Raw genomic sequence first — 27,064 nt, forward strand, 5'->3', positions numbered from 1 at the left:
GACACTTACCATGCAATATACCCATTTTCTACGTCTATAACAAAAAAAGTGCTATACATGTGTAATGTATAATGTTCGAAGATAAAAGTGGCTTTGTATAACTACTATATGTATATTTTAATCGACTTCAAAAAAGTGGTTTTGTATTCGACCGCTATGTATGTATATAAGCTTGTATGTCCGCGATTCTACTGATTCAATTTGTCTGGGCTTTTTGTTTTTGAAACCTTATTTTACGAGATGGATTTTAGTAAATAATAATTGTATATATAATACAGTATAGACGTAAAAATACGAGATGACCCGCGTAGCCTGGCCTAATGTAGCATAATTCCTGATGGCCGTAACGATACGCGGTATAATTAACCTGGTTGCGTTTTTTGTGGTTTAAAATACCTTTGTGTTGGTATAAAGATGAATTTGCGATTTTGGTTACAATTACCTTGGAATAGAGATCATTTTAGTTTAAACATTATGTATGTCATCAAGATCGTTCGCTTGATAGATTTTGTTCACCTCGCTGATGTAATACAAGAAAATTGTGGTTTTAGTGATAATTTAGTGATTAAATTACGAATTCTAAAGTAAAAATCATCGGTTTAGCTGCTGTACAGTTATTGTGGTTTTAAATTGTGTCTTTAAATCATTACTATCCCACCGCTGGGAATGGGTTACGTCTAAGAGAGAGAGGGACCACAGTACTTATGATCGAACAACAAACTATTCCGTAACACGAAAGCTAAGATTGGTATCACCTTTCCCATGTAAGACATTAGGCTGAATATTTATTAAACGGGCCGTCATACATTATGCATGCTAGCCCTACGGTGCATCCGCCGGTGCGCATCCGAATCCTAATGCAGGCGCTAATGTCGGTAACTGTTTCTGATATATGATTTCCTGGTACTCGAGATTAGGAGTTCTTGATTTTTTTAATACAATTATGGGTCTAAATGTTAACGCTTTGGAGAGACTAGCGACTCACCTTATACCTCATCGCCAACGCATTACTATCTCACTGCTTGGCACATGTGTTCTCTCAGAATGAGAAAGATTAGGCCATAGACCACCGCGCTGGCCAAGTGCGTATTGGTAGACCTCACATAGCTTTAAGAACTTTTTGTAAGATCTCCCAGGTACGCTGATATCCTAGAGATATTTTCCGTCGCCGTTTAAGCAAGTGAAATTAAAATCCAATACGAACATAAAATCGAAAAATTTACTGGCCGAATACGTATAAGTTACTTTCCAATACCTATAAAATCCGAGAAAAATTCTTCCATTAAATAAAGTGATAATATTTTGCTTACAAAAATAACTTGGAAAATTAAACAAATCCGGATCTCTACATCGTTTACCCGTGGGTGTCGGATATTTGCACGAAAATAAAGTATATTTACTTAACGATAAAATAATAGTACATTTTTACTTACACGTTTGCGTAGGGCAAACACGAAACACCAATTTAGCTGGCAAACGTTTGTAGTTACCATTATTCTCTTTAGCGGAATAGACTCTACAATTCTGTAGAGCAAAGCTTACACACTCGAGACGTCACATAAATTGTGTATAATACCACTGTCTATTTGTCACGAATTGTACTTGTTCAAATGGAACTCCCATTAGAAAGTAATTAGAAGGTATTTAGATTTACATTTACAGATTTCAGCGGTAGTTTCGCAAGAGATGTAATTTGTAGTATGTATGTATCTATGTAACTTATAGAAAATTGTGACTACGATGAATATGTAAATTATAAAATTTAACGGGAACGTTGGATTATTTTAAAGAAAGCTGATTATATTATTTGTAATAATTGTCCAAGTGCGATTCGATCTTACACATGGAGAGTTGCGCACTAACTAACTAACACAATTTCATTTACTTTCTAATTTAGTATTTGTTATCATAGTAGCCATAGAAATAAATGCATTGTGAAAATTTGAAGTATATAGCTTTACAGTTCAATATATAAAGCGAGATACGCTGAAAAATATCGGTTTCTTGTATGACGCCACCCATTTATTTAGATTTTTTTCTTTGTAGTATTGTCATAGCGGCCATCGTTATAAATACTCTATAAAAAAACAATTGTCTATGACGGTTCACGAGATAGACGACAGAGGGACAGACGGCATAGTAATAGGTCTTCCATGTATTTCCATTAATTAATCCTACGTCAATTCTATTTCAAAATAATTTATCCCGGAAACGGTACAGTACATTCAAGAAACAAATATCCCTTTTTGGCCAACCGGTAGTACAACATAACGCATAACAGTGAGCGTCAGTTGTCTAATCAGTCACGTGCCATATAAGTCTCGTTCCTCATTAAACTACGTGGGGAACTTACCGATTAACTTCATTTACACGTACACTCACTTCTAGAGCTGATTGTGTCTGTAGCGAATTACAAGGTTTAACAGCTTTTGTTTATTTTCCCTCATTTATTGTCATTTATTGTTGATTACTTTTACAGTCCGAAATTAGTATCCCGTCATGCACAGAATTTTCAAAATCATAAAGAAAGTAAACATCGCTAGGAAACCTCTTGTAGGTCTAAGAGAAGTTTTCAATCGAGTGTGAAAGCTACCAATTCGTAGTGGTAGGCTAGTGCAGTGAACTATGGCCTAAACTCTAAAGTAGTTTTGCTGCTCGATATTGCACTATCGGTAGGCTATTGATAGATTATCGATCGTTAAATAAAATGAAATATCTACAGCTATCGATATTGTTGATAGCACATTAAGGTTATAGTTAGCTTAAGGTCACCACGCATCTGTGGGCAACCTCAGGTAGAACTCAAACGTTATCTGAGGTTGATTAAATGTCTATAGGCGGCAGTAGCCATTTACCATCAGGTGGACTGCATGCTTCTTTCTTTTATATTAAAAAAATACATTATGAATGTTCGAAACCCAACGAACATCTGGCCTCGTTCCTTATATTGAAACGATCGCGATTATAAAGGTGTGCTTATTAAAGGACAAGAACACACCTCTGCTTAGATTTTAATATAAAACCAAGCAATAACTTACATTCTTCGTAAATTCTACTTAGCTCACAAAGGAACTAACCGTACCTTAATGCATGTTCGAAATACACGAAAGCGTGGCAAGCGAGTACTAAGAAAATATACGCGAATTTTTTAATGTTTTTTTTTATATATTATAATTGAAAAGTTTTTTTATACTTTGACGTATAATGACGATCGATTGTAACTGTTCTGAAAAGTAAAAGTATGTATAGTAATGGAGTAGACTAATCAATAATTTAATACATCACTGTTTTCTTATTATTTTTTCATAATTATTAAATTTCTAAACACTTACCTCTTCAGTCTTTAAAATTCGTTCAGCATTTCGCACACTTCCAATTCTATAAATTTTAGCTTCCACGCAACTTCTCGTATCGCTTGTAAGTTGGCAGTGCGGCAAGTTCTTAAGCATAAGCCAAGCTAATCTCATGACTTTGTTTAGAAGTCTTCCGGATACAGTTTCATGAACTATATCCACCTGCAATTTTGCTCGCATCTGTTCATATGTGTACATATATCGTAGCAATGGAAGTTTAGAAGTGATTTATAGGTAACTTGCTATTATAGATGCAACGAAACAAAATCCTTATGTAATACTTTTACTTGTATTTCTTCAACTTCACAAGGTGTCTCTTTATAGAGAAGACTTTCACTGGACTTTTATAAGAAGTAAAATAAACAAAGCATACTGTAGGTACAATACTTAATTAAATAACCACTTAAGGTACCGTAATAGGTACAAAGTGGAGGCCAAGCTGAAACGTTCTTTCTACTAAAGGGATAAAGAAATAGTAGTAGGTAGTAGTAGTGATTAAGGAGCTTAAGCAAAGTAATACTGTTATTAAAAATTCAGATTATGATTTATTGACTAAACTAACTAAGATACATTAAAACCACATATATGGATTTTACTTGTTTCAAAATATGATAAGGGAGACAGTGATAAGGGAGACATACTTTTCCGAGGCGCGCTTAGTCCTCAGGGGTAGCGGTGCATGTGTGGCCGTCCTCAGGTAGGAATATCTAATCCTATCTGGGGTTGATTGCAGATGTCCATGGGCGGCAGTAGCCACCTACCGTCAGATGGACTGCAGGCTCGTCTACTACTCCTACATTTTAAAAAATGATAAAGAACAGATACGGAACCCTAAAAATGACAGTAAACAGAAATGTTCGTAATTCATAAAAGAAACGGTATTTCATAGATACTTCACAAGGACTTGAAATATCAAGTGCGTATCAATTACCTACTTCAATAAAAAGTGGCGAAGCAAACCAACCAACGATATTATAAGCCGATAATTATTCCAACAGTTAATTAGGGCTTATTATTGACTTGTTATTCATGCTTTAAAGTTTTATTTGTTTGTTATTCACTATTGTTCTTCACAAAGGCTCCAACGAGTTCATTATGGTAGAATTTGTTTGGAATAATACGAGTAATTGGCTTATGAACGAATGCAATTGTAAATTCGTGCATCAAACAATATCGGTCCTCGACAACGATAGAATAGAATGTGGTTATGAGTTTTTTGGTTATTAAAATATGTCTACTTTTATAATAAACTAGCTGACCCGGCAAACTTTGTACCGCCTCAAAATCTATTTATCAAATATATTTCATATAAAATATAGCCTTTGTTACTCGTGGATAATGTAGCTTTCGAATGGTGAAAGAATTTTTAAAATCGGTCCAGTAGTTTTTGAGCCTATTCATTACAACCAAATTAACAAACAAAGTTTTCCTCTTTATAATATTAGTGTAGACAACGTTTTATCCCTGCAACTCCTCTTACACAGTCATTTGTAGTATTTATTTATTTTTACTTCAAACAAAAAAGTAACACATCGATAGGTACTTGTTATTATATAACGTTCGCCTTTTTGACAGATTCGTGTTAGAAAATGTATATAAGCACACAAAAGTGGAGCAACTTTTAGTTTTCTCTAGAATTTCTGACGACGAAACCAACTCGATCGTGTAGGAAAGGTAATATTTCAAAAAGAATGTGCCATAGTTTAACGTGTTCATCTTGAGTCGTCCACAGTGGCGCCATAAAATAAAGAGCAAAATAAACGGAGGAAAGCCAACATGGATTTTGGGAATGATATATAGAGCATGGGAAGAGCAATCGTAGCCCTTTTCGTTCAGATATTTTTTTATAGTAGCCACGCTTATGGAGAAAAGGTCAGGGTGTATGAGATTTAATATTAAAAATCTCAAGTCTTAAGCGACGACAAATGGTGTTGAGTGCGAAAAACACTAAATTTTCAAAAAATTGTAATCCTTATAATCTCGAAATTGAAGCGATAACAAATGGTGCAGAGTGTTATGAACACTAGCTTTTCGAAAATGTTAAATGTTTATTATTGATTAAAATCTTAATAGGTACATTATTATCTGATTTTATTACTCTTAGTTCAGGTTCCAAGACCCAGGAGACAACTGGATGTTAATTTATGTTTGATAACGGTCCAGGAAGAAATCCCGAGGTTAACAACTACATCGATGTTTATCGATCATTACCTTATTTGAACAATCCACCGCCTAGACTATGCTCCGAAGTCTTCCTAATAGTAATGAGACAGGCACAGGGTTTTAATACCTACAGTTCATGAATACAACACTTAACGGATTAAGCCTAAGAAAACGTGCACCTTTTTCACGTTGCGACTTATTCTTATTAATATGTCCTTAGGTGTTTATTTGGGTGCTTTTATTTTTTTCATTTATAAGGATTTGTTTATGTTGACATGTCTATGGTTTCCATTAATTACCCCTGAGGACTAAGTTGGAACGCCTCGAAAAAGTATGTCCCCTTCAAACCAGAACACACCAGCGTTTAACACTGCTGTTATGAGGCAGAAATAGGCGTGGCGGTGGTGCTGCCGGAGTCGAACCACAAAATGTTCTACCACCTTCAAATCTCACTAAACTTCAAAGCTAGCTAAGGTTTTACCACATAGCTATAGTTCATCTCTTCTGGAAAGACGCCTTTACATGGTTCGGGATTACTCTCATAAGAATATAATACGTTCGCTTATATAATAGTTATTTAAAAGCATATTGCAAAAGTTTAATAACAAAATAACAGCGAAAATTATTCAAATTGATTTATGAATAACGCATAACCGTACATTAGCTTATTATTCTAAACAACTGTATGTTTACGGGGTATACCGCAACTTTATATTAGCCTCGTAACAATATGATAATCTTAATGCATTTAGTGTTATGACTCCTAGTTTTATATTCCATACAAATTGTGTTGTAAATTCTGGCACTGTAAGAAATTAGTTTGCCGTATATATCTATTTTTAAATTAATTATTTATGAAATAATAGAATTACATACAAAATATGCAGGCATTGATAGCCTAGTGGTTAAGAAACTCGGCCTCTCGATCGAGGGGTCCGAGGTTCGAATCCCAGACCTCTGATTTTCCAAAATTATGTGCTATTTGGAAATTATTTATCACTTGCTAAACAGTGAAGGAAAACATCGTGAGGAAACCTGCATACCTGAGAGATTTGTAAAAAAAAACTCAAAGGTATGTGAAGTCTACCAATACGCACTTGTCCAGCGCGGTGGACTATGGCCTAATCCTTCTCATTATGAGAGGAGACCCGTGCCCAGCAGTGGGTCAGTAATGGGTTGATTATGATGATGACACAAAAAATATTCGATACAATGAACACACTAATGAAACTGGAAAAAATAACAAACAAACAACATATTATACACTAATAAAAACTTATTTAATAAATATATACTGCATATATATAAAAAGATAAAAATATAAAAACTACCATAAAAATTTTCACCATCACTCTCCTTGGGCAAGGTACCAAGATGGTATATAAAAATATATTGCCGTATATTATAATACCGTATATTATATAATATAAAAATATATAGACTCATGAATAAAATGCTTTTATAAATAATTATTTACAGAAAAAGATATCTGTGTTTTGAAGATTAATGTAATCTTTAAAATTGTTAATCTTTACAAACAGCTGAATCATTGAATTAGTAAATAACATCAGCTGTATCTAAAGTTTAACGTAAAAGATCTTTTGAACGTTTGCTCAAGTTTCTAAATCCTTTATTTTGAAACTTAAAATAGATTTTAATCGGACTTCATAGAGTTATTTAATTTTCATATTGTATATTAATGTATTTTTAGCCAATTCATTCTTGGCCAGCGCGGTGAACTATGGCCTAATCCTTCTCTTTCTGAGAGGAGACCCTTGCCCGGCAGTGGGGCAGTAGTGGGTTGTAGATAATGATTAAATTAATTTACAATTTCTGAAAAAAAAACTCCTAAAAATGTATATCCTGTAAATCCTTAAAAAAAGGATATCCTGTTTCGATATCCTTTAAATGCATATCTCCCAGCGGATTCGGTGTATTAGGCTCAAACCAGAAGGACATTTTTTTCAATTTGTGGTATGTAATTCCTTTAACCGATATTCCATAGATGCTCATATAATAAACAAACCACTGCTGTCACCATTATTATTTAGTAGGCACTTTGAGTGTTCGAGACAAGTCTATTTTATGAATAAATATAGCATTTTGGTTTCAAGTCTCCTATATAAAATTTCTAGCTGTTAAAAAAAAAAACTTATGTCTTCGATCACTTTCCTATTAGTGATCGAAGACTTACGTGCACTTTTTAAAATTTTGTTATTTATTTTTGCATCGATAATAAAAGTCGTATTTGTCACACGTTTTTGATATAATTACGTTAAGACTATGCGAAACTCATATTTAATACGACAGTTGCGTCATATTTTGTTAAACGACTTGTTACCGACACCGTCTTGGACTTGTGTCGATCGTCTAATCCAGCCCTAAATCTGACAGGAGGAACAAATTGTTACATATTAACGCTGTGTTGTACCCCGGCTTTGTGTCATTAGTGCCGTCATAAATTGGGTTTCGGGTGGAAATGTTGCAACAAAGCTATCCTTCGCAGAGATTGCCCGGCTAGCGTTGGTGCGAATATTTATAAGGGCCGATATTTTTGGTCCGCACCCAACTTATTGGGTATATCAATGGCTCTACTAAACTTAGTTCTATTAATGCTCTGAAAAAATATTTCGCACGATTTCTCCGAATTCAACACACTGTTCAGTTTTTCGACAAAGACCTTTGTTCGAGCCTATAAAATCGTATATTAAAAAAAAACTCGAATGTGTTCAACTTGCGCTACAACCTGGCAACGAACAACCTTTGCAATGTATTTTTGGTATATTGTATACGATAAAATTGCAATGTTTCGAATACCTCAATTTAATTCTGGAAACCAATTTAATTCACAATATCTCTTAACGTTCCTCTAATGCAGAATTTGGTTTATCAGCACCCGAACATTTGCAATCGCACGTTCCAGGAACTGTGACGGGAACGATAATCAAAGTTCGTGTCGGTTCCACAGTTAACATATTATCTGATTCCCGAATTGCAGTTGGCCCGATGGCCTAATTTTAGATTAAACGGATAGTGGACACCTATCGATACTCGGATGATAAAGAACAGGTAGTTTATAGGTAAAACTTACCTGGATACGTTTTGTATAGTACTAGATTATTATTAATACTAGAAATAATACTTGAAGCTGGTAGAACCTTAGGGATTCGACGTAGAACCTTAGGCGGTACCACCGCTATACCTATTACTGCCTATTAACAAAAGTGTTAAGCGATGCTGTGTTGTGTTAAGGGAGACATACTTTTCCGACGCTGGAACGCGTCGGAAAAGTATTTGTCTTCGATTGTGTCCTGTCGTGTGTATGTCGGGTAGAGGCGCATCTGTGGACGACCTCAGGTAGGAATGTTATAATAAAAATAAAAAATAAAATAGTATGTCACTCAAAAAATTAAGTCATGTTTGTGCTGTAGGGCGTGGCTAAGAATGGACATACGAGTACATACAAATTACAAATACCCTCCGCAGGCGGGTAAAAATATCAATATATTCCTTTCCTATTTCCATCTATAAACTCAACTTAAATAAGCATTATTATAAAGTCTTTTGAGATTTGTTGTCGTATATTACAAAACCTGTCAAATTATTAGAATAGAGTAATCAGACTATAATAGATGCGATGGTGGTACATGAGCCCTAAAATATATGCCTATATAAACTGTACTTTGAAACATATAGGATGAAAGACGTAGGTATATAATCTGACAAGGAGTAACACTTAAATATCTAGACAGATGTCCTGCGAAAACAAATGAAAATGTATACTCGCCAACCGCACGCCGAATCACATATATTAAAATTCCGTAACCGATAATTCCGTAACCCATAATTCTGTATCTGTCAGTACGGCACGTGACGCGACACTATTAATTACCGCCCGATATGGACGGAAGCGCTATCACAGTTAAATGGACCGTTATCACCTCAATACATTACCTTTGATTCGCGTATTTGTGTCGCTTTGCGGAATGCGACCGACGTACGATTCATTTAATCTGTGCATTTATTCGTTGTTATCATTTATTTTATTTATGTTAGGTAATGTTCAATTACTCATCATATTATTTATTTTGTTAAATTACATTATTTTTGCATATCGTTAATGTATATTTTTTGCTACTTGAACATAAATTTCATTATTCGATTTCATTCAGCAAATTATTACCCAAATTAAATGTAAAGGGAAAAGAAAAGATAATTTGAGAAGTGTTTGTATCACTTTTAAGGTGTTGGATAAAAATAAGTGCTCGATAGGGATAACTGCTAGAAGATAGATGGAAATTATTTCGACCGTTTCTTTCCATTGGGTATGTTGGGTTTTTGGTTCCATTTGGGTTCCATGTACTTCAACATAATATTGTTGTTTTAAATAACATAGTGATGAATATGAATCAATGTTGATTTTTTGTTCTGCACGGTGGTGAGAAAAGATCCGTGCCCAGCTTTATTAAGTTTTTAAATTTTTACAAAAAAAAAAACAGTTTTTATATTTATTTACGTATTTCCCATACATTTCCAACCCGTTCTGATACAGTCCGCTAGGGGCGCTGATTGGAAATGTTTGGTCAAATACGTAAACAATTACAAAAACAGTAATTTTTGTAAAAACGTAAAAACTCTACGGGTACTAAGGCTACTAAGGGTACTAATGTATTAGATTGCTGAAACGAGTCAATTCATAACCGGAACGAACAGGTGTACTTACATTTGCAAATATCAATTTGGATTCAATGAGAAGTTAATCTGCCGTAATACGAATACCGTTCCTAGCGACTCTCAGCTAACTGCAGCTTCTAATTGGAGCTACGAATTTGCTTGCGAAGCGTTTGTTAAATCGCAGCTTATTATTCTGAATTCGTGGATTTTGAATCCTCATGACAGACGAAACATGAGATTAGCTTCGGGATTATAGGAATTTCCATCGGATTGTTGCTTACATGCTGTCTGGGTACTTTGATATAACAAATGTATACAATGTACATTGTTCGCATAATTATAATGCGTTGGTTTATTAGCGTTCATAATTTTAAAGACCAGTTTTTATTTAGTAAGACAAAAATTTAGAGATTTTACGTTTTTTATAAAGATTAGGCAGACAAGCAACCTGATGGAAAGCAGACACCGTCGCCTAAGAACATTTGCAACACCAGAGAAGCTAAAGCAGAGATTTTCTATTTCGCTTTTCTCTGCCTCTGTTTACCCGTAAAATATTCATAATTACTTTGATTTACTTAGTATATCTAGTAGTTTCAATAAATGCTTTCTGCCAATTATTGGGAAGGGTTTAAAGAAAATTCGACCAATTCTCCTCATTTTAAATTTCTAGAAACGCAATTAAAATATTACTTACTAATAACTACTTCAACCAAAACTTAAATACCACTACAAATATCCAGATTAGGGCATACTTACTAACAAAAAACCTGTCAGAACAGCAAATGTTCTTGTTAAAGTTCACCTTCATTTGGTCCAAGTATTGTTCAGAATCTAATAGGAACGAGACAACTGTTCTTTTTGTGACATCGATCTAAACGGGAGCCGATTAGAATGCTATTCCCGATCACCGCAACTGTGCAGTATTTGAATTAGAACCAAGAGTCAGAATTGGCTAACACAGCGTTTTCTTTAGACGCTAAAAAGAAAAATACATTTATTGAAATGTAGATTGGAAGTCGAGTATTCGACTAAAATAACATTTTGCATTTACCTAAAAATGTTCCCACAAAGTTAAATTATTGCGTTTCTCAACACGCAAAGCCAAGAACAGTAACTATGACAATACCGCTCGGTAAAATAGAAATATTTCGTCAGTTCACTAAAGATTACAAAAAGCATCTACGCTTTTATTATAAACGTAAAATAAAATTGCTAATACTGCTTCTATTACTAAGGATTGCTAGTTATGAGTAGAACGATTAATATTACTTTTGTTCATGGCAAAGAAAATCTTGAGTAATATGTAATAGTCTCACGTTTTTAATTTAATCAATGAGCTACCATAGTTAGAATTCTCTACTTTCAAAATTATTTCAACCTGAAAATTGAATCCTCTAATGAGAAATTACCTGCCTTATTCCATTTACAATCTCGATTGTCCGTAAGTCTTGTACTAGGGATGTCCTCGTAAAAATTTCAGCGCAATACCCCACAGCTAGCCCTATTCCGTTTGAAGGGCCCGGAACGTAATCAGCAGTGCTCTCTCCAAAGTATTTACATAAAGTGGGAGCTGAGTTTAATAAGATTGCGCTCTTTGCAACAGAAAATATAAATAGGACAGCTCCATACCGCCATTATGAGAATGAACGGAGCCCGGTGCAGATAATTCCATGATCCGCCCGCATTTCCTTATAATTGACGTGGGCTCAATAGCATCTCGATATCTTCTAATGATTTGGTGAGAATAGTGGAAGATACGTCACAAACTTACCATAAATCCAAATAGATACTGTAGTTTATATTTTATGTGTTAAATGTATGAAAACACGTTTGTACAATAAATACGTGATCTTATTATGACGGATAAAGACGCATTTAACCCTGATAACGAAATAAATAAAAAGATAGGACCGTTGTAATGATACAACAAAGTGACTTCTCACGATTCGGGTAATCGAATACACTGAGCGCTACGTTCGAATCCAAATCAAGAGGATTTCGGCTCATTACAGTAATAGGAACGTGTAGAAATCGAATAAGACGAGAATTCAGTCAGACAACTTGGGGTCGGGGTGAAAAAATATAGGGATTTGACCGTCGTCGTAACTGACAAGTGAGGTTGGGACCCGAACTTTTTATTGAAATTTAGAACGTCATTTCCAAACCAGAGAACTTTTTTCGCAGTCTTGATGGGTACAGGCCGCTCTGGGCCAATTTAATGGAAATTACACAAGGAATTTTGTGTGAATCGACTGCTAATGGACCAGCTGACAGTGTTACGGTGTAACTGGGCTTAAAACGAAAACAGATAACGTTTCAATTCATTGGAAAATACCGGCATGAATACACGGAGGTTAAATACAGTAGTACCGATAAAGTAATTTATATGATGTACTATCTAAATCTCTTTAACGTAAAATAAAACAGACAGCAATACAAAATAATTATATGCTATTGAATGATAAGTATAATAAATCTTTAGGTAATTTATTTACAGACAATTCTAATGAACAAATCCTTTTATAATTTACAATTTCATAATGAACGAAGTTTACAAATTATCGACACAAAGGTTTGTCCGTAAGGTGACACGTCAAAGGGTAAACGGGGTTGTAAGGTTTATGCAAAATATAAAGTTACTTGTGAAGCCGCGAAAATTAAATATTGACTTTAACGCTTACGATATTCATATTGGGTTACTCTGAAAATTTCTGATCTCATGAATAATCAAAAGCCCCACAAATAGTAGTATTGGGTATCGGTGGTCTTGATAAATACGTAAGAAACACGTTACCCATTTTAAAAATAATAATGTCTAATGGGAAATTAAATTCAAAGCCCAAATCGAACCTCAAATCTGTCAGGGACACATATATTACGCGAATATGTAATACCTAGCTACTTGTATTACATATTCGTATCATTTCAAAATAAATTTATTCCTGAAAATACGAGTTATGTAACAATCAAATTAAATTCCTCCATTCGGCAGGTATTTAGCAATTATATTATCATACCGCACAAACTACGAATGCTAAATTTTAACTCAAATTAAAACATACGTATTCAAATTAAAGTTTGTGTTTCAGTGCAGAATGATGTTAATCTGTAAAACAAAGTTCGCTTCGACAAACTGCGCTATGTACGATGTGAGGGTTTTTAAAACATGATAGTACAATTTTATGGATTAAAAAAAGAAATAGGACGGCCACAAAATATCTAAAAATCAGTTGCGAAATAAATTGCGCAATGCAATCTTGGTCTATTAGGGTTGCGCATCTATGATACATTGGTAAAACTTATATTCTATTTGACATTGGTAACGGATCATTGTCATTGCAGCCAGGTGAACTACTTGTCTTTGCTATCTTTATAGGATACTGCCAAAATCCAGCTCACTATCCAATACATGGAACCGAAAAAGTGTACTGAATGTTGTCATTTGACTCATCTCGACGAACATGTATTTATTTTTTCAACACAGTTAGCTGGTCTGCATGTTTCAAACGTTTGAACAATCTTTTGACGCTGGATAAAGTTGTCGCTTCAATGTCCTTATTTACACTACGGTTTTGGAGTTCAATTTTGTTAAAGCTTAGAGTGCAAAAGTTACGTTTAACAAATATAATGTGAGTTATGATGATTATTTTAAAAGTATTGTTGTTGTTGAGGATAATGTAGTAAGCACATTTATACTTAAATGCCCGAGCACAGGATTATCAATATATACGGGTATTTAATTTAAAAAAGGTTTTATCACTTAATATTCTAAAAAAGTTATCTATGTGAATAAAAATAATAGTAAACATTTGGTATACTACATTAAAAATTCAGTAATATTAATTTGATAGATTAAGTATGAAAACTTTATTTGCAATGATATTTTATTACCATCTATGTTTTGATGTACAAATTATGTAAATGGCCCGACCCCGCTATGAGGGTATTGACTCCAAAAAAGATTTTGAAGAATTTATTATTTGAGAACTCCATCGTAGATTTACGGAGACGAAATTTGACAACAGCCGAGCCAACTAATATATCATGCAAGTCGGTACTTTTAATATTGAATCCGCCCCAGCATTTCGGCAGAGTTTATTAGGATCCAGCGTTATGGCGATATTACTATTGAAATACGTTGACTGTAACCGTGATATATTCTAGGATTTTATTACTTAAAGTAGTATAGTCCATTGTAATGTTAAGTTTGGTCCTTAGTGCGCAAAATTCAGAGAACGCAATTTTACTTTGGATTTGGAATTTTCAAGATGGTGGCCGCAGAACAGACGCTGTGACCCCACAAATTAGGATTTAGCTTTACCATAACCCCTCCTTGACATCTAAAAAATATTGCTTCCTTTAACTTTTGAAACCCAAATATAACATTTCAATGAACTGTCGTTGGTATTTGAGCAAAGGGTTTGTGAGTGTAGGAAGCATCTTCATTACAATGGCTTCTGATCCTCTATCCATTTTATATCACGTTTCATCAGTTCCTTAATACTACTTGGTGCAACATTAATTTTAAGTACATCTCGCGATCGCTGGGATATGTTACTGGGATCAAGCATCTAGAGAGAACATGACACCTCGTTGCTAATCCCGTATTAGAAAATTAGAATAAGCGAATGCGTCTCTTACATAATCCTCTTAGTAGTACACTATATGTATCCGAGAAGGCAATGCAATGAAATGGCAAATGTAGACTTTTGTATGAAGTCAAACATATGTCTCATTGTAGCTCATTGATTCTTCCAAAAGAGAGGGTCCCCGACACGTTCGTATCACTCAACTTTCTTTAATTTTTAATGTGATTATATGCATTATTTTACACTGATACTGGAACAACGTATGTGGAAAGATATTACTTCTTGTAGTTTATTATTTTGTTTAATTTATATTGCATGTAAAAAAGATGAGCCATACATACATAGTTGAGGAAACTTTTTTTAGGAGTGCTCGGGTCAGAAAATAATATTACAAAGAAACGTTATCTAGAAATTAAACTTAGTGCTCCAAGCATTAGTAATAACTTTTTATCGACCTTAAACAGGACTAATCCCTCTCTGGAGTAGATCTTTGTCCATTTATTCCATACCGTAATGTAATGTATGCTTCGCAGAAGTATTATTTCGCAATGTTGCTAATCCTCGAAGGATGGATATACAAATGACTTTATGGATGTAAGTAATCCTCTTATGTTCGTGCATAGCGGAAAGCAGCGAAAAATGCAAGGCTTAACTTAGTAAGCGGCTTTAAATGTATCATGCCCGTTATAAAAACAATCTCAATTATCGATATTTATCCTTTGTCTTATATCGATAAAAATCAGGATTGTTTCTAGAGTGAAAGCAACTTTGTATCGCTATTTTTTTAAGTATTTTATCGTCAGCTTCTTATTATGTTTTCCTAGGATATTATGTTATGTAATTACGTACCATGAGCAATAAATTAGGGTAAAAGATGGGGGTGTTATCGCATGTAACCAGCCCCATATTGAACAGGGGTTCTACACGATGCCGGTGACACATGTGTAGCCACTCCTAAGGATTATAGTGGTCACCTCAAATGCAACAGCCTGCCTCCGCACTTTCCCACCACAAATTTAAGAACTACTTAAAGCTAGAAATAAATGTGGCAGTGAAACTTCCCCGGTTGAATCATATTGGTTTTACCACCGTTTAACGAGATGTCTCAACTTAGTTCTCAGGCAGATTGTATTCAATAAAGCTACTGTTACCACCCTGCTAACGATGCCATGAAAAAGAATTGAATGTCAGTTACTATCATAATAACAAGTTAGTTTGGCGTGAAGACAATCTAAATTATTTATTACTATTCATGTGAAAACTATTTTTGTGACAACTTGAAACTTAGAGAAAACATAATGTGAATACAGAATCGACCTACGTCATCTGACAATTCCTTTATACTTAGAACATTTCATTACTGAAGACACCCACGCGTCATGTCTTCGTCTCAATCATGTTGCAATTCTAGAATAGAATTCAATTTTATTGATAAAGTTCACTTGTAAGAGGATTTGTCCTGCCCACTTATTATAATTGAAGTTGAAAGTAGAATTACGGAAAATTTCCTAGTATCTGATAAGTATAGTATCTGGGCTCAATCTTAAGCTTAGTCTTAATAGTTAGCTAAGTTAAAAGAATAAGAGGTTATAGAGCTTGTAACATTTGATATAACCTACCTATGTGTTCTATGCACATAAACTATTCTGTTCAACATTGCACGTTTTTAATTTTTTTATAAAATGGAAGTTACAATCGAGCATGTAGTCCACTTGATGTTGAGTGGACACTGCCGCCTAAATAAATCCATACTCGTTTGTCGAAAGTCGAATATCGATTCGCATTTTAATTGCTAAATTTATCAAAATATATAAGTTCATCTGGGTTTACCTTAAATTTATCTGCAATAGTAAGATAGCCTGTAGTGTCGCATGGTATTCATCAAGGTGTGGAAACTACACCAGACCTAGGGAATTAATGTTTTTATAAAGATTTTTATATGTTTTTAAAGAACACACAAGTTACAAAAAAAAAACATTAATGTTATAGAATGAATAGAAAATTATTTCGCTTTGTGTACCTCGTTAACTACATCTGCCTGTGATTTATTGGAAATTTGAAAATAGTTACCCTTGTATCTCAGAGGATTGAAAGTGAACTTCTTCAGTTTCACTTTCTCGAAATAAAATAAAGACTTTTATAAAGATGTCCCATCACTTACGGGAAACGATTAAATGTCAGCGGATTAACAGCTTCTAAGTTAGATGAAACAGTCATTACTGTTTATTCTATTTATTGAGTTATATCAAGTATAGTTCAATTAAGACATGACTAAGCCCTTCGATCACCAATAAGAACACTAAGCCCAAAAGGTTAAAAATAAACCTTTGTGTCCGTACTTATTAGTGCATTATATTATGTTCGCCGCGTTGAAATAATTATTTATTTATTAAAATATCTATTTATTATTAGTTGCATTAAATTGTAATTTTCATTTTAGTGCAAATCTTAACTTGTTTTGTAAAACTTTTTTAAATCAAGTTCTTTTACATTAAACAAGGTATACATACGTTGTAAGACTAAAAGTAATTGAATATGAAGTTTCGCGTTTTTTCATGCAGTCGTTGAGTTGAAATATAGTATATCGTTTATCGTTCACGTTTAGGCAGTGGAACGGGTGGTCGAAGAAAGTCACGTGAAACGAAACATGTTAGAATTGAGCTACTATTGTTATAAGAATTCCTTTGAGTGCGCGATTTTTGCTTGTAATATAAGAATCGAGTATTCTTTGTACTCGTGAGAAATTATATTTTTCTCTACAAACAGAGTCGTATAAATGTCAGAATTTCTTATAAGTTTGTTATTGCGAACATTTCGGCGGCTCTGTTTGCCCTAGATGTTCTGAGGGATGGGTTCAATCACATCGGATGTACCTTATATTTATTACGATGAACGGGATCAGTCATTATATTAAAGTTATATTTTACGTTACTGGCACACATGTTACAGCCGTCTCCGTTCCGCTTTGACACGGATTGGTTACGGATTCGATCCCCGGTCAAGTAAACAATCCTTATCAAGGCAATTAATCAATACATCAAAGACTATAAATACATGTTTATAATATAGTTAGATAAGTATAGATATCTCACCGCCTTGTAATTGAAGGAAGCCATTAAATGGCTTAAACGGCTGACAAATGTGTCAGCCATTTAATGGCTGTCATGATGTAATTTACGCGGAACAATACCGATATGTACAGATAAACACGAAATCGAAAAAAAAGTGCGGAAAAATATCGTTTCATTCGTAACTGAACAAAATTCTACATTTTTTTAATATTTTTCAAATAGGAAAATATTGAGATGAGAGTGACAATTGTCAAAACTGGTTACATTTTCTTGTTAGGAGTGAGTAATCTTTACTAATATGTATGATAGTATACTTAATTTATACTTATAACGTCAAAATATACTTTTCATACCAAAAAAAAAATAAAAAGCTTCTAGTACTATTATTTATATAGTATCTTACTACCCTTCAGTGAGATAACATCAATATTATTACGATCTTATCTGGTAACCAGGTATGAATGCGAACCCTACAAACTCCGCCAAAATCTATTACCTTCCATTTGGGTGTACATAACCTGCATACCGTTTCCAAAACACCTGCACCACAGAGCCATGAGCACTGATGTTGGCTTATAATTATAATGGAATCTAGCCAAGCCCATACCGCGTGGCCACGTTGCTATATATTATACGTAATGACGTATGATGGCATTTTAATGAGAGATTTTTCGGGAAACAACGCTAATATGGGCAGTCCGAGCACACGAGGGTTAAACGGTACGCCACAACATTCTTTACCTAACCCCGTTTATTAAAATTATATTAAATAATTAGCAATATTTGTAAATAACTCTGTAATTACAATTTTTAGCTTGACGTTGCTAATTTGGCCTGTGATTTCTCATACATTTACGTTATTGAGGTTTTTGGATACATCTCTCGGGGTTTTCGATTTCTTCAATTTGTGCGCGTACAAATGATACATAAATTTTCAACCAAGAATTTTAAACTAAACAAAAATGCACAAAGTAACTCATTTTTAAGAATGTTTTATTTTAATTTTTTTACCACTCGTACCCATGGACAGATTACAAAACATTTGATACAATGACAGACTGACAGACTGAAGATCTCATTACAGAAAGTCATTTTAATAGTGTCATACGAGCAAGCCCTTAAGTAGATATAATTTCCTTCATAATACAGGCTACTAATTAAAAATATTTGCAATGTAGGGTTTCCACTTAAAGTCATTACAGTGAAGCTCAAATTAATCCCTCGACAGAGGGATTCGAAACAAAAAATATATGAAAAACCTTGGACTTCATTGCTTAATTGCCGCCAAAAATCTGTAGGTCCCCCATAAATTAGAGGGGATTAAACAGTAAAAAACTTACCCAGTCCGACTAGCGAGATTACAGTCTTGTGAAATATGCGACTCGCTTTGTCCGAAAAATCCAGGACCCTGAAAAATAACCCGCAGATAACAAAGGGATTTTTGACGGACATAAGCGGCCATTTTGAGGGCGAGAACTTTTTTAATTTTTTGCCTTGCGTCCAAAGGTAGGATTAGTTGGGGTCGCACTTTAATCGTTTATGTAGTTAACTTAATCTTAAAGAATAGAGAAAGGTGACATTAACTAACTTAACTTGGAATCAACTTGAAGTTTGCAGAAATTATAAAATAAAGAGCAAAGTTATAATTGCTCAATGAAAACGAACGTGGTCGAATACCTTAAAGTTTCTGTGAAATGTATAAAATAGGGACAATATTGAAACGTTTTCCCGAGCAACAAAATTTTAATAAAAAATAATGAAAGGCGAAATGATGAAAAATAAATAAAATATAACAGCAGTTTGATACGTTATTTCAAACAATACGTTTATTGTATACTCAGTTGAATAGCTAATAAATAATTTGACGCATTTATGTATAGGCACTACGTAGTATTTTTTTAACACCGGGTTAATTATCGTTGTACAACGTAATACCGCGAATGGATACGGTCACTGCGACCCAAACGTCTTTTATGTTTTCCAAATTTCATTTATCTATACTAATATTATAAAGAGGAAAACTTTGTTTGTTTGTTTGATTGTAATGAATAGGCTCAAAAACTGCTGGACCGATTTTAAAAATTCTTTCACCATTCGAAAGCTACATTATCCACGAGTAACATAGGCTATATTTCATATGAAATATATTTGATAAATAGATTTTGAGGCGATACAAAGTTTGCCGGGTCAGCTAGTTGCTAATACAAACGATAAGTGCATATTGCAAAAACTACGTATTCATTGCTACATTTATAAAAAGTTTGCTCCCGGTCACGGTTTAATTTCATTCGATCGCATTTCCATTATCAACAATCAGATGTCAATTGAAATTGATTTTTTTTACGTTCGACTGGTTCTTGCGAAATTCAATAAAGGTTGACGTTTGGTTGATCAAATATGTCGAGGGTGTCGAGGGTGACTCCTCATTTATTAGTCGGAGTCGTCTTCAAATTGATATGAAATGAGGAAATATTTTCTATCGTAATGCAAGGTCAATGCATTTCAATGAATATACTCGTACTTGGACCCAATGTTTTAGGCATTAATAACGATTCGAATATGCGCTGATGAAACTAAAACTGTCTACTAATAGTGGCTTCATTATCATTAGAAAAAAGAATCCGCAGCTTATTTTACATTCTTCAGGAACGAAGACCAAATGTTTTAGTTTTTTCGCATGCGAGGGCATCACGGTCACTCATATTACTACTTTTTTAAATATTATAACGTAGTTGATATGTTTATGTTACCTATATATAACAATTGTAACATATAAGGCGAGATTCGTAGGCATACGTCCGTACGTACGTACGTAATACGAATTGAGGGGCAAATAATGAATGCCAGTAAGCTATACGATAAACCTAAACCCACTCTGTTAAACTTTAACTCACAAACCGCTAGTCTTATACCCATAATAACAAGTTTCAATTTCATTGTTTCAGAACTACAAGACATTGGCTAGCCGTTGGATGGATCTTCACGCTGATGTCGTTGCTCAAGGCAGCGGAGATCACGTGCCCCAGCGAGTGCACCTGTCGTACCACATACGACCACGAACTCGGTGGCGCCTTGAGTGTCACCTGCACCAAGGGCGACATGCATTCCATCCCCGTTGAATTCTTCGACCACAACGCAGAGCTCGTAGTCATTTCTGCACCACCGGATAAGCCCAACTTCCTAACAATCGGGCCTATCTTCACACAGCCGACCCCGTTCGTGAAGCTCCGTGAACTTCACATCGTAAATTCGAACGTTCCCTCTATCGGCCAATATTCCTTCTGGGGCCTACACAATCTCCGGCTCATCAACCTAACCTACAACAATTTAACTAGCATTGGAGCCGACAATTTTCGAGGCCTTATAAACCTCACTGACCTACACCTCGAACATAACAACATAGAACAAATGCCAAGTGATACGTTCCGTCATTTGACTGCATTGAAAACCCTGATCTTATCGAACAATCAAATCACCAGCTTGGTACCCAGACTATTTCGCATGTTAGCAAAGCTCACTGTATTAGATTTGAGTGATAATCCTTTAGAAGATCTAAACCCGGAAGTCTTTAAAGATATTCAGCATTTAAGAATATTCAAATGCAGACGATGCTTGTTACGACGGATAAATACACAAATTTATCATTTGGTACCTCTGTTGGAAGAATTGGATTTGGGGGAAAACCAATTTAAATACTTAACTTCAGACGAATTTATAAGTCTAAAGAAACTCAAGAAGTTGAAATTAGATGGAAATCAACTGTCGGTAATTGTGGATCACATGTTTGGAATGAACCGACAATTACTAGTTCTTTGGTTAGCACACAACCGTCTAGCTCTACTGGCGCCGGCCGCGCTCACCAACCTGACCTCCCTCATACACCTGGACATAAGTCATAACAAAATTGATAGGTTCCATTTACAAACATTTGCACCGGTAGTGGATTCCTTGAAAACTATCAATTTTAGTGGAAATAACCTACCGCTCAACGAAATTGCTATTGTACTCCAGATTCTGTCGGAAATACAGGGCGTGGGCATGGCTAATCTATCATTGGAGAGCTTACCACCCAACTTCTTTACGTATAATGAACACTTAACAGCTTTAGACTTATCATGGAATAAATTCACGAAATTTCCATACAAGCTTCTAATGAAAACGAAATTTTTGCAACGTTTAGACTTATCAAAAAATAAATTGCAAACTTTAAACGAAGATGAGCTGCAGAGGCTGGAAGCTATTGCTCACGTTGACTTATCAAGAAATAACTGGCGCTGCGATCAATGTTCAGTGGGGCCAATGATGGTGTTTATGACAACGACTGTTTTGAATTCGACCATACGAAATCTCAGATGTCATTCACCTTTGAGATTGAACGGAGTGAGTTTTGCTGACTTGACCTACATGAAATTAGATTCGTGTTCAAGTACCCATGAAGCACAGATGAGCGTGATTGCTGGTTTAATGTTGCTTTGCGTGGCAATACTAGCAGCTATTACGGGTGCATTGTGTTGCACGAGACGCCGTGCCGCCCACTACTACACGAACGAGGAAAAGCGTCGAGAGCACGAACACGAGCATCCTGATGAGCTTCTGGGGCGCACCGAGCTGGGCAGCGTGGCGACTATCCACGCGCCCTACCACCTGGTGACTAAGGGCAGCTAGCAACGAGCCCCTACTCCGCCGGCGAAGAAGCGCGCGCTCCGCGTCGCCTTCGAGCCGTCGCCGCCGACCCGCTGCCCGCACGCCGCCGGCGCACAACGACCTCACGCTATCGATGCCGCCCCACTCAGATACTTACCGGCCCAACTATACCAGGTTACGTCTAAAGACATCATGTGATACGAGGACTATGAAGACGATCTAGTGTAAAGCCAAAGACCGAACCGACCATTTTGTGGTAACTGATCTATGAAAGAGACTTAGAAAACTGTTGATATTATCTAGTTAGTCACCCAGTTTCGAAATGTAAAAAGATATTTTTATACACGTAGAATTTTGTATGTTAGCTTTGAAAACAGGATAATATAAGATAAATGTTTGTAAAGCATATAATATATAGCGATGTTTGTAAAGCGAGATTTATACCCTAAGATTGTCATTAAGATTAGGAGTAAGCCTTCGGTCTTCTTTTTATACTAAGAATTACTTAATCCTTTGTTTAAGTTTTCTTAGTATACGGAATTGCTATCGTTTATAATGTAAACAGTAGACTACTCTCTACCAAACCTTAATTTATAAATTCGACAGAGACTGCTATCTATCTTTACTTATTTAAGAAAATTACTTAGTGTACGCATCTGTATATCCAGTACATCTGTACATAATTATGTTTTGAATTCCCTTCCAGTCCATTGTTAGGCAAAATGCGGGCAAGTATAACCCAAAGTATTATTTTTATATATTCTAATTTGTAAATATAGGTACTCACAATTCTATAGAAAACAGAAATCTATTCTCTCAAAGTTACTATCTGTAAAAACATGTAAATACAGTAAATGTGGGTTTATATTGCACAAAAGTATGTTATTTCCAATAATGATATATTAATTACGTGATACATGTGAATCTGAGAACACTTGTAAACACGAAATAAAATAGGCTACAGTCCGGACCTACTTATTACACAAATATAATTCACAGTCACGCAGGGCAGACATCCCGCAGGGCAGCTTGTGGCCAGCTGTTGGTGAGTAGCGACACCACGGACCCGAGTGCTCCCGGAGACTGCACCTCATTTCTTCCAAGTAGAATGAAGAAGGAGGTACAGACCCCACCTCCAGCTCGCCTTAGCCGGCTGGCTGGAGTGGAGTCGCGAGAGCCTTGCGCTCGGAGTTGAAGTTGATGTGCTGATGTAACAGCTAACGATCCGTATCCACACGTTATTGGCACGATACCTTCACACTCCTAGCCGCTTAGCTTTAAGCGGCAAGTCACGGCCACTAGGGCACACTAGGTACTAAGCATATTTATAATTTATGGATTATTACAGAATACGATATGAACCCACAATAATAAGACACTATTTTCATTAAGCGTGCAACTATATAACATATAAAACGACTATAATACAGTGCCAAAGTGTAAATATTAGTACTTACTTATAAGAGAGACTATTTAATTGTAAGGTTAATTTTAAGAGAGATTATTTGGTATATTTTAATTTGCGGATACGAAACTTAATTTATTGTATTAGCGGCATGAAATGACGAAAGTGACACCAATAAAATAGTATAACATCCATTAGGGTGCTGTTCCACCTAAGATCTGTGAGGTAGTTAAGCTAAGAGCGAGTGTCAAAGCCACAATAGAATTGCCTGATTTTCATTTAATGAAATTTCGATCAATCAAAATTGAGAAATCTTATCGTCGCACTGGTGGAAAAGCACCCTTAGTGCCTTTGTGCGAAGCTATAGAATCGAAAGAATAAAATTGGATTCCTATAGCTACAGGAGTAAGTTGGGACGCCGCATTTAACTGTTTCAGCCTTTTCCTATCCATTATATCAAAACAAAACACCGCCGAAACCTGCCGTTATATGGCGGGAACAGGAGTGGCGCGTGTCGTAACCGTCGAATAAAAAACAGATCTACCTACTAGGCTTACATGAGGTGTTCCAATTTAATGTTTAGGGTTAGCAAGATATGTATGGTCAACGGCAAGAGTCGTTGTCTGCAGTGACCACCTAATATCAGATTTACTACCCGTTCACCACCAAGTTATAAAATAACACACGACGCTAAGTTGTTCTGGTTTGAAGTACACTCTGGAGTCACCAGGACACAAGCCTATCCACATTTTTTCACTTAGTTTCATTTCGATGAGAGTGCACTTAACATTTGATGCCGCTACTATTTTTACTTTTACCGTAACTCGTAGTGTAAGTCTAGTTCTTTGCATGGGAAATTATGTTACCCCATTTATCAACTCGGAATCGTCTGAAGCAAAATCTTTACAATTCACGAGTTAAAAAGTTAAGTTGGTTAGTATTGCATCAGTTGTGAAATGTAAATATTGGTGGTAGAACTTCAGTGCCGAAGTTCGACTGGGTAAGTACCACCGTCACGTTTATTTCAACCGCAATGCAACAGTGTTTCCGCTGCCGTGCTTCGGTTTGAATAACGTGATAGCCAGCTTTCTTTTGGCACGAGAGGCGTCACATCTTAGTCCTCGAGGAGTGGTAGCTGTGACTAATCTTAGATTCTGTTTAAGTTAAGTCACACGTCATCACGAGAGTGCTTGCCACTTAACATAAAGTGGAGGGCATGCTCGTTTGCCACTTCAATTTTAAGTTTATTTTCAAAAGGTTCGTCTTATATTTTTGCTAAAGACGATTAAATTGTGGTAAATGGGGCGCATCCCAAATTTATTTTTTATTATGCTTTACATAAATGGTTGAATTGTTTGCATAATATGTTAAGGTTAAGAATTATTTAAAGTTTGTTTTCAGTATTTTGGAAAATTCCGGACCTTTTTGCAACATATCAACTTTATCCTGAGGTAAGATATTTTATATCAATGATTGGGGCTGATAAGTATTTGTCATCTACATATATTTTAGAACATCGCAATTAGACACATTTAGGTACGTTTCATATTGTTAGAATGAAACGTAGACTTATAAAAATTAAAAAAATACAAAAAAAGGTATTTTTGGTTTATATCTTCGAACTTAGTATGAATAAATATGGAGCACGTTTAACCAGTATTCTTACTTTTTCTTCGGGCCTTTTCCTGTCATGCGATCCAACAACCACATGCGTATCCCACCACGCGCGTGAAATATCTTGCCGCATTATTTTCAAGTGAATGTGGCACGCATTGCAGGAAGAATACATACGTAAAGAAAGATTACAAACTACAACTCAATAAATACTCGTAAATAATACTTACCTCGGCCCGTTGATATTCCATGCGAACTCACTTTATAAATTAAATTAGTTGTCTTAATATAAAATGGACTGCCTCCGTGGAACACTCTTAGATCTGCCAAGTATCATGATGATCTAGTAACCCATTTTATATAGACTAATTTAACGGATAAGTCATGCCTTATGTATATTTTTAACCTTTGCGAAATGTCATCCGTTTACATTTTTATGTTTCCTAAGTCCAAACTGCTAAATTAAAACACATGGCTTTAGTTTAGTAAGTTAAAGTCTTACAAACATAAAATATGGAAGATGATACTTAAATGTTTCAGTAAACAACCAGGAATAATTGGCAAAACCACATTTTACGTTTCCCCTACTTACTAGAACTACGCTCCATAAATTTATTCATATTCAAGTTCTCTTAATTAGTTCTTATTTTGCATATTCCTTTTACTTTATATGGACATTTTATTTTTTTAACAACTTAATAGCTTTGTTATATTAAGTATAATAAGTTGAAAAATTTACTATTTCATTTTACATGATTTCTTTGCAATTTGAGTTCATTAATTTTATTAAATTAAAAGTACTTTGAAAAGGTACCCTTATTAATTTGCTTTGTGTACTCTATATTAATATAATTTATTATTATTTAATAACTTCCAGTCGCATGTCGCAACCGAGAAACGACGGAGTTTTACTATCGGCTATGAACAATAACTTTTGAAATGTATATTGAAAAAGGTTGTTGTTCAGCGTGTTCCGGGTTTTCATAACCGATTTTACAATCACTGAGCTTTGAGCTGTCACTCATACGTACGGTAGTAATAAAGGATAAAGTAAAATATATTTACAAAGCGGCCAAAGTCATTTTACGTTAAAAACCAACATGTCACTTCAACGTCAGTACACCTATGTTTTAATTTTGTTATACGAAATTAAATCAGTATTGTAAAAACCTATGATTGGATAAGGTTTCCATACGGGTAAAACTCGAGAGAGTGTATTTCATGGATTCGGCTATGCTATAAAAACATTTTCATACGTCAATTTAACATATTCCAGTAAGATTTTTTCTATAACTTTACTTTTGTATTTTAATTAATTTTTAGGCCGTTAAAAATAAATACTTTACTTTTTATAAACATAATAAAAATATTTTAATAGACTATGAATATTATGAAGGTCATTTAACAAAATCGTAAATCTCAACCGTTTAACAAAATGAATTGGAAGAGTTTTATAAAAAATAATTTATTGCATCATATATGTAAACATTAAGTGAGCGAGTAACTTTGCAGGCATGTTATTTCATTTTCCAATATCACAAAATTGCTTCC

General features: G+C 34.9%; 1 protein-coding gene across 1 annotated transcript; it reads left to right on the top strand.

Annotated features, from left to right (window-relative positions):
* The first annotated feature begins 20,805 nt into the window (after positions 1–20,805).
* Positions 20,806–22,638, top strand: LOC140743087 (uncharacterized). Its single transcript, XM_073074153.1, has one exon. It carries the CDS (start codon positions 20,839–20,841, stop codon positions 22,513–22,515), a length of 1,677 nt encoding a protein of 558 aa, XP_072930254.1. The 5' UTR covers positions 20,806–20,838; the 3' UTR covers positions 22,516–22,638.
* Positions 22,639–27,064: the final 4,426 nt, after the last annotated feature.

The sequence above is a fragment of the Epargyreus clarus genome, unplaced genomic scaffold (assembly GCF_041222505.1).
Source record: "Epargyreus clarus isolate Ecla_fem2 unplaced genomic scaffold, WU_Ecla_fem_2.2 ptg000007l, whole genome shotgun sequence".
Taxonomy (NCBI): Eukaryota; Metazoa; Arthropoda; class Insecta; order Lepidoptera; family Hesperiidae; genus Epargyreus; species Epargyreus clarus.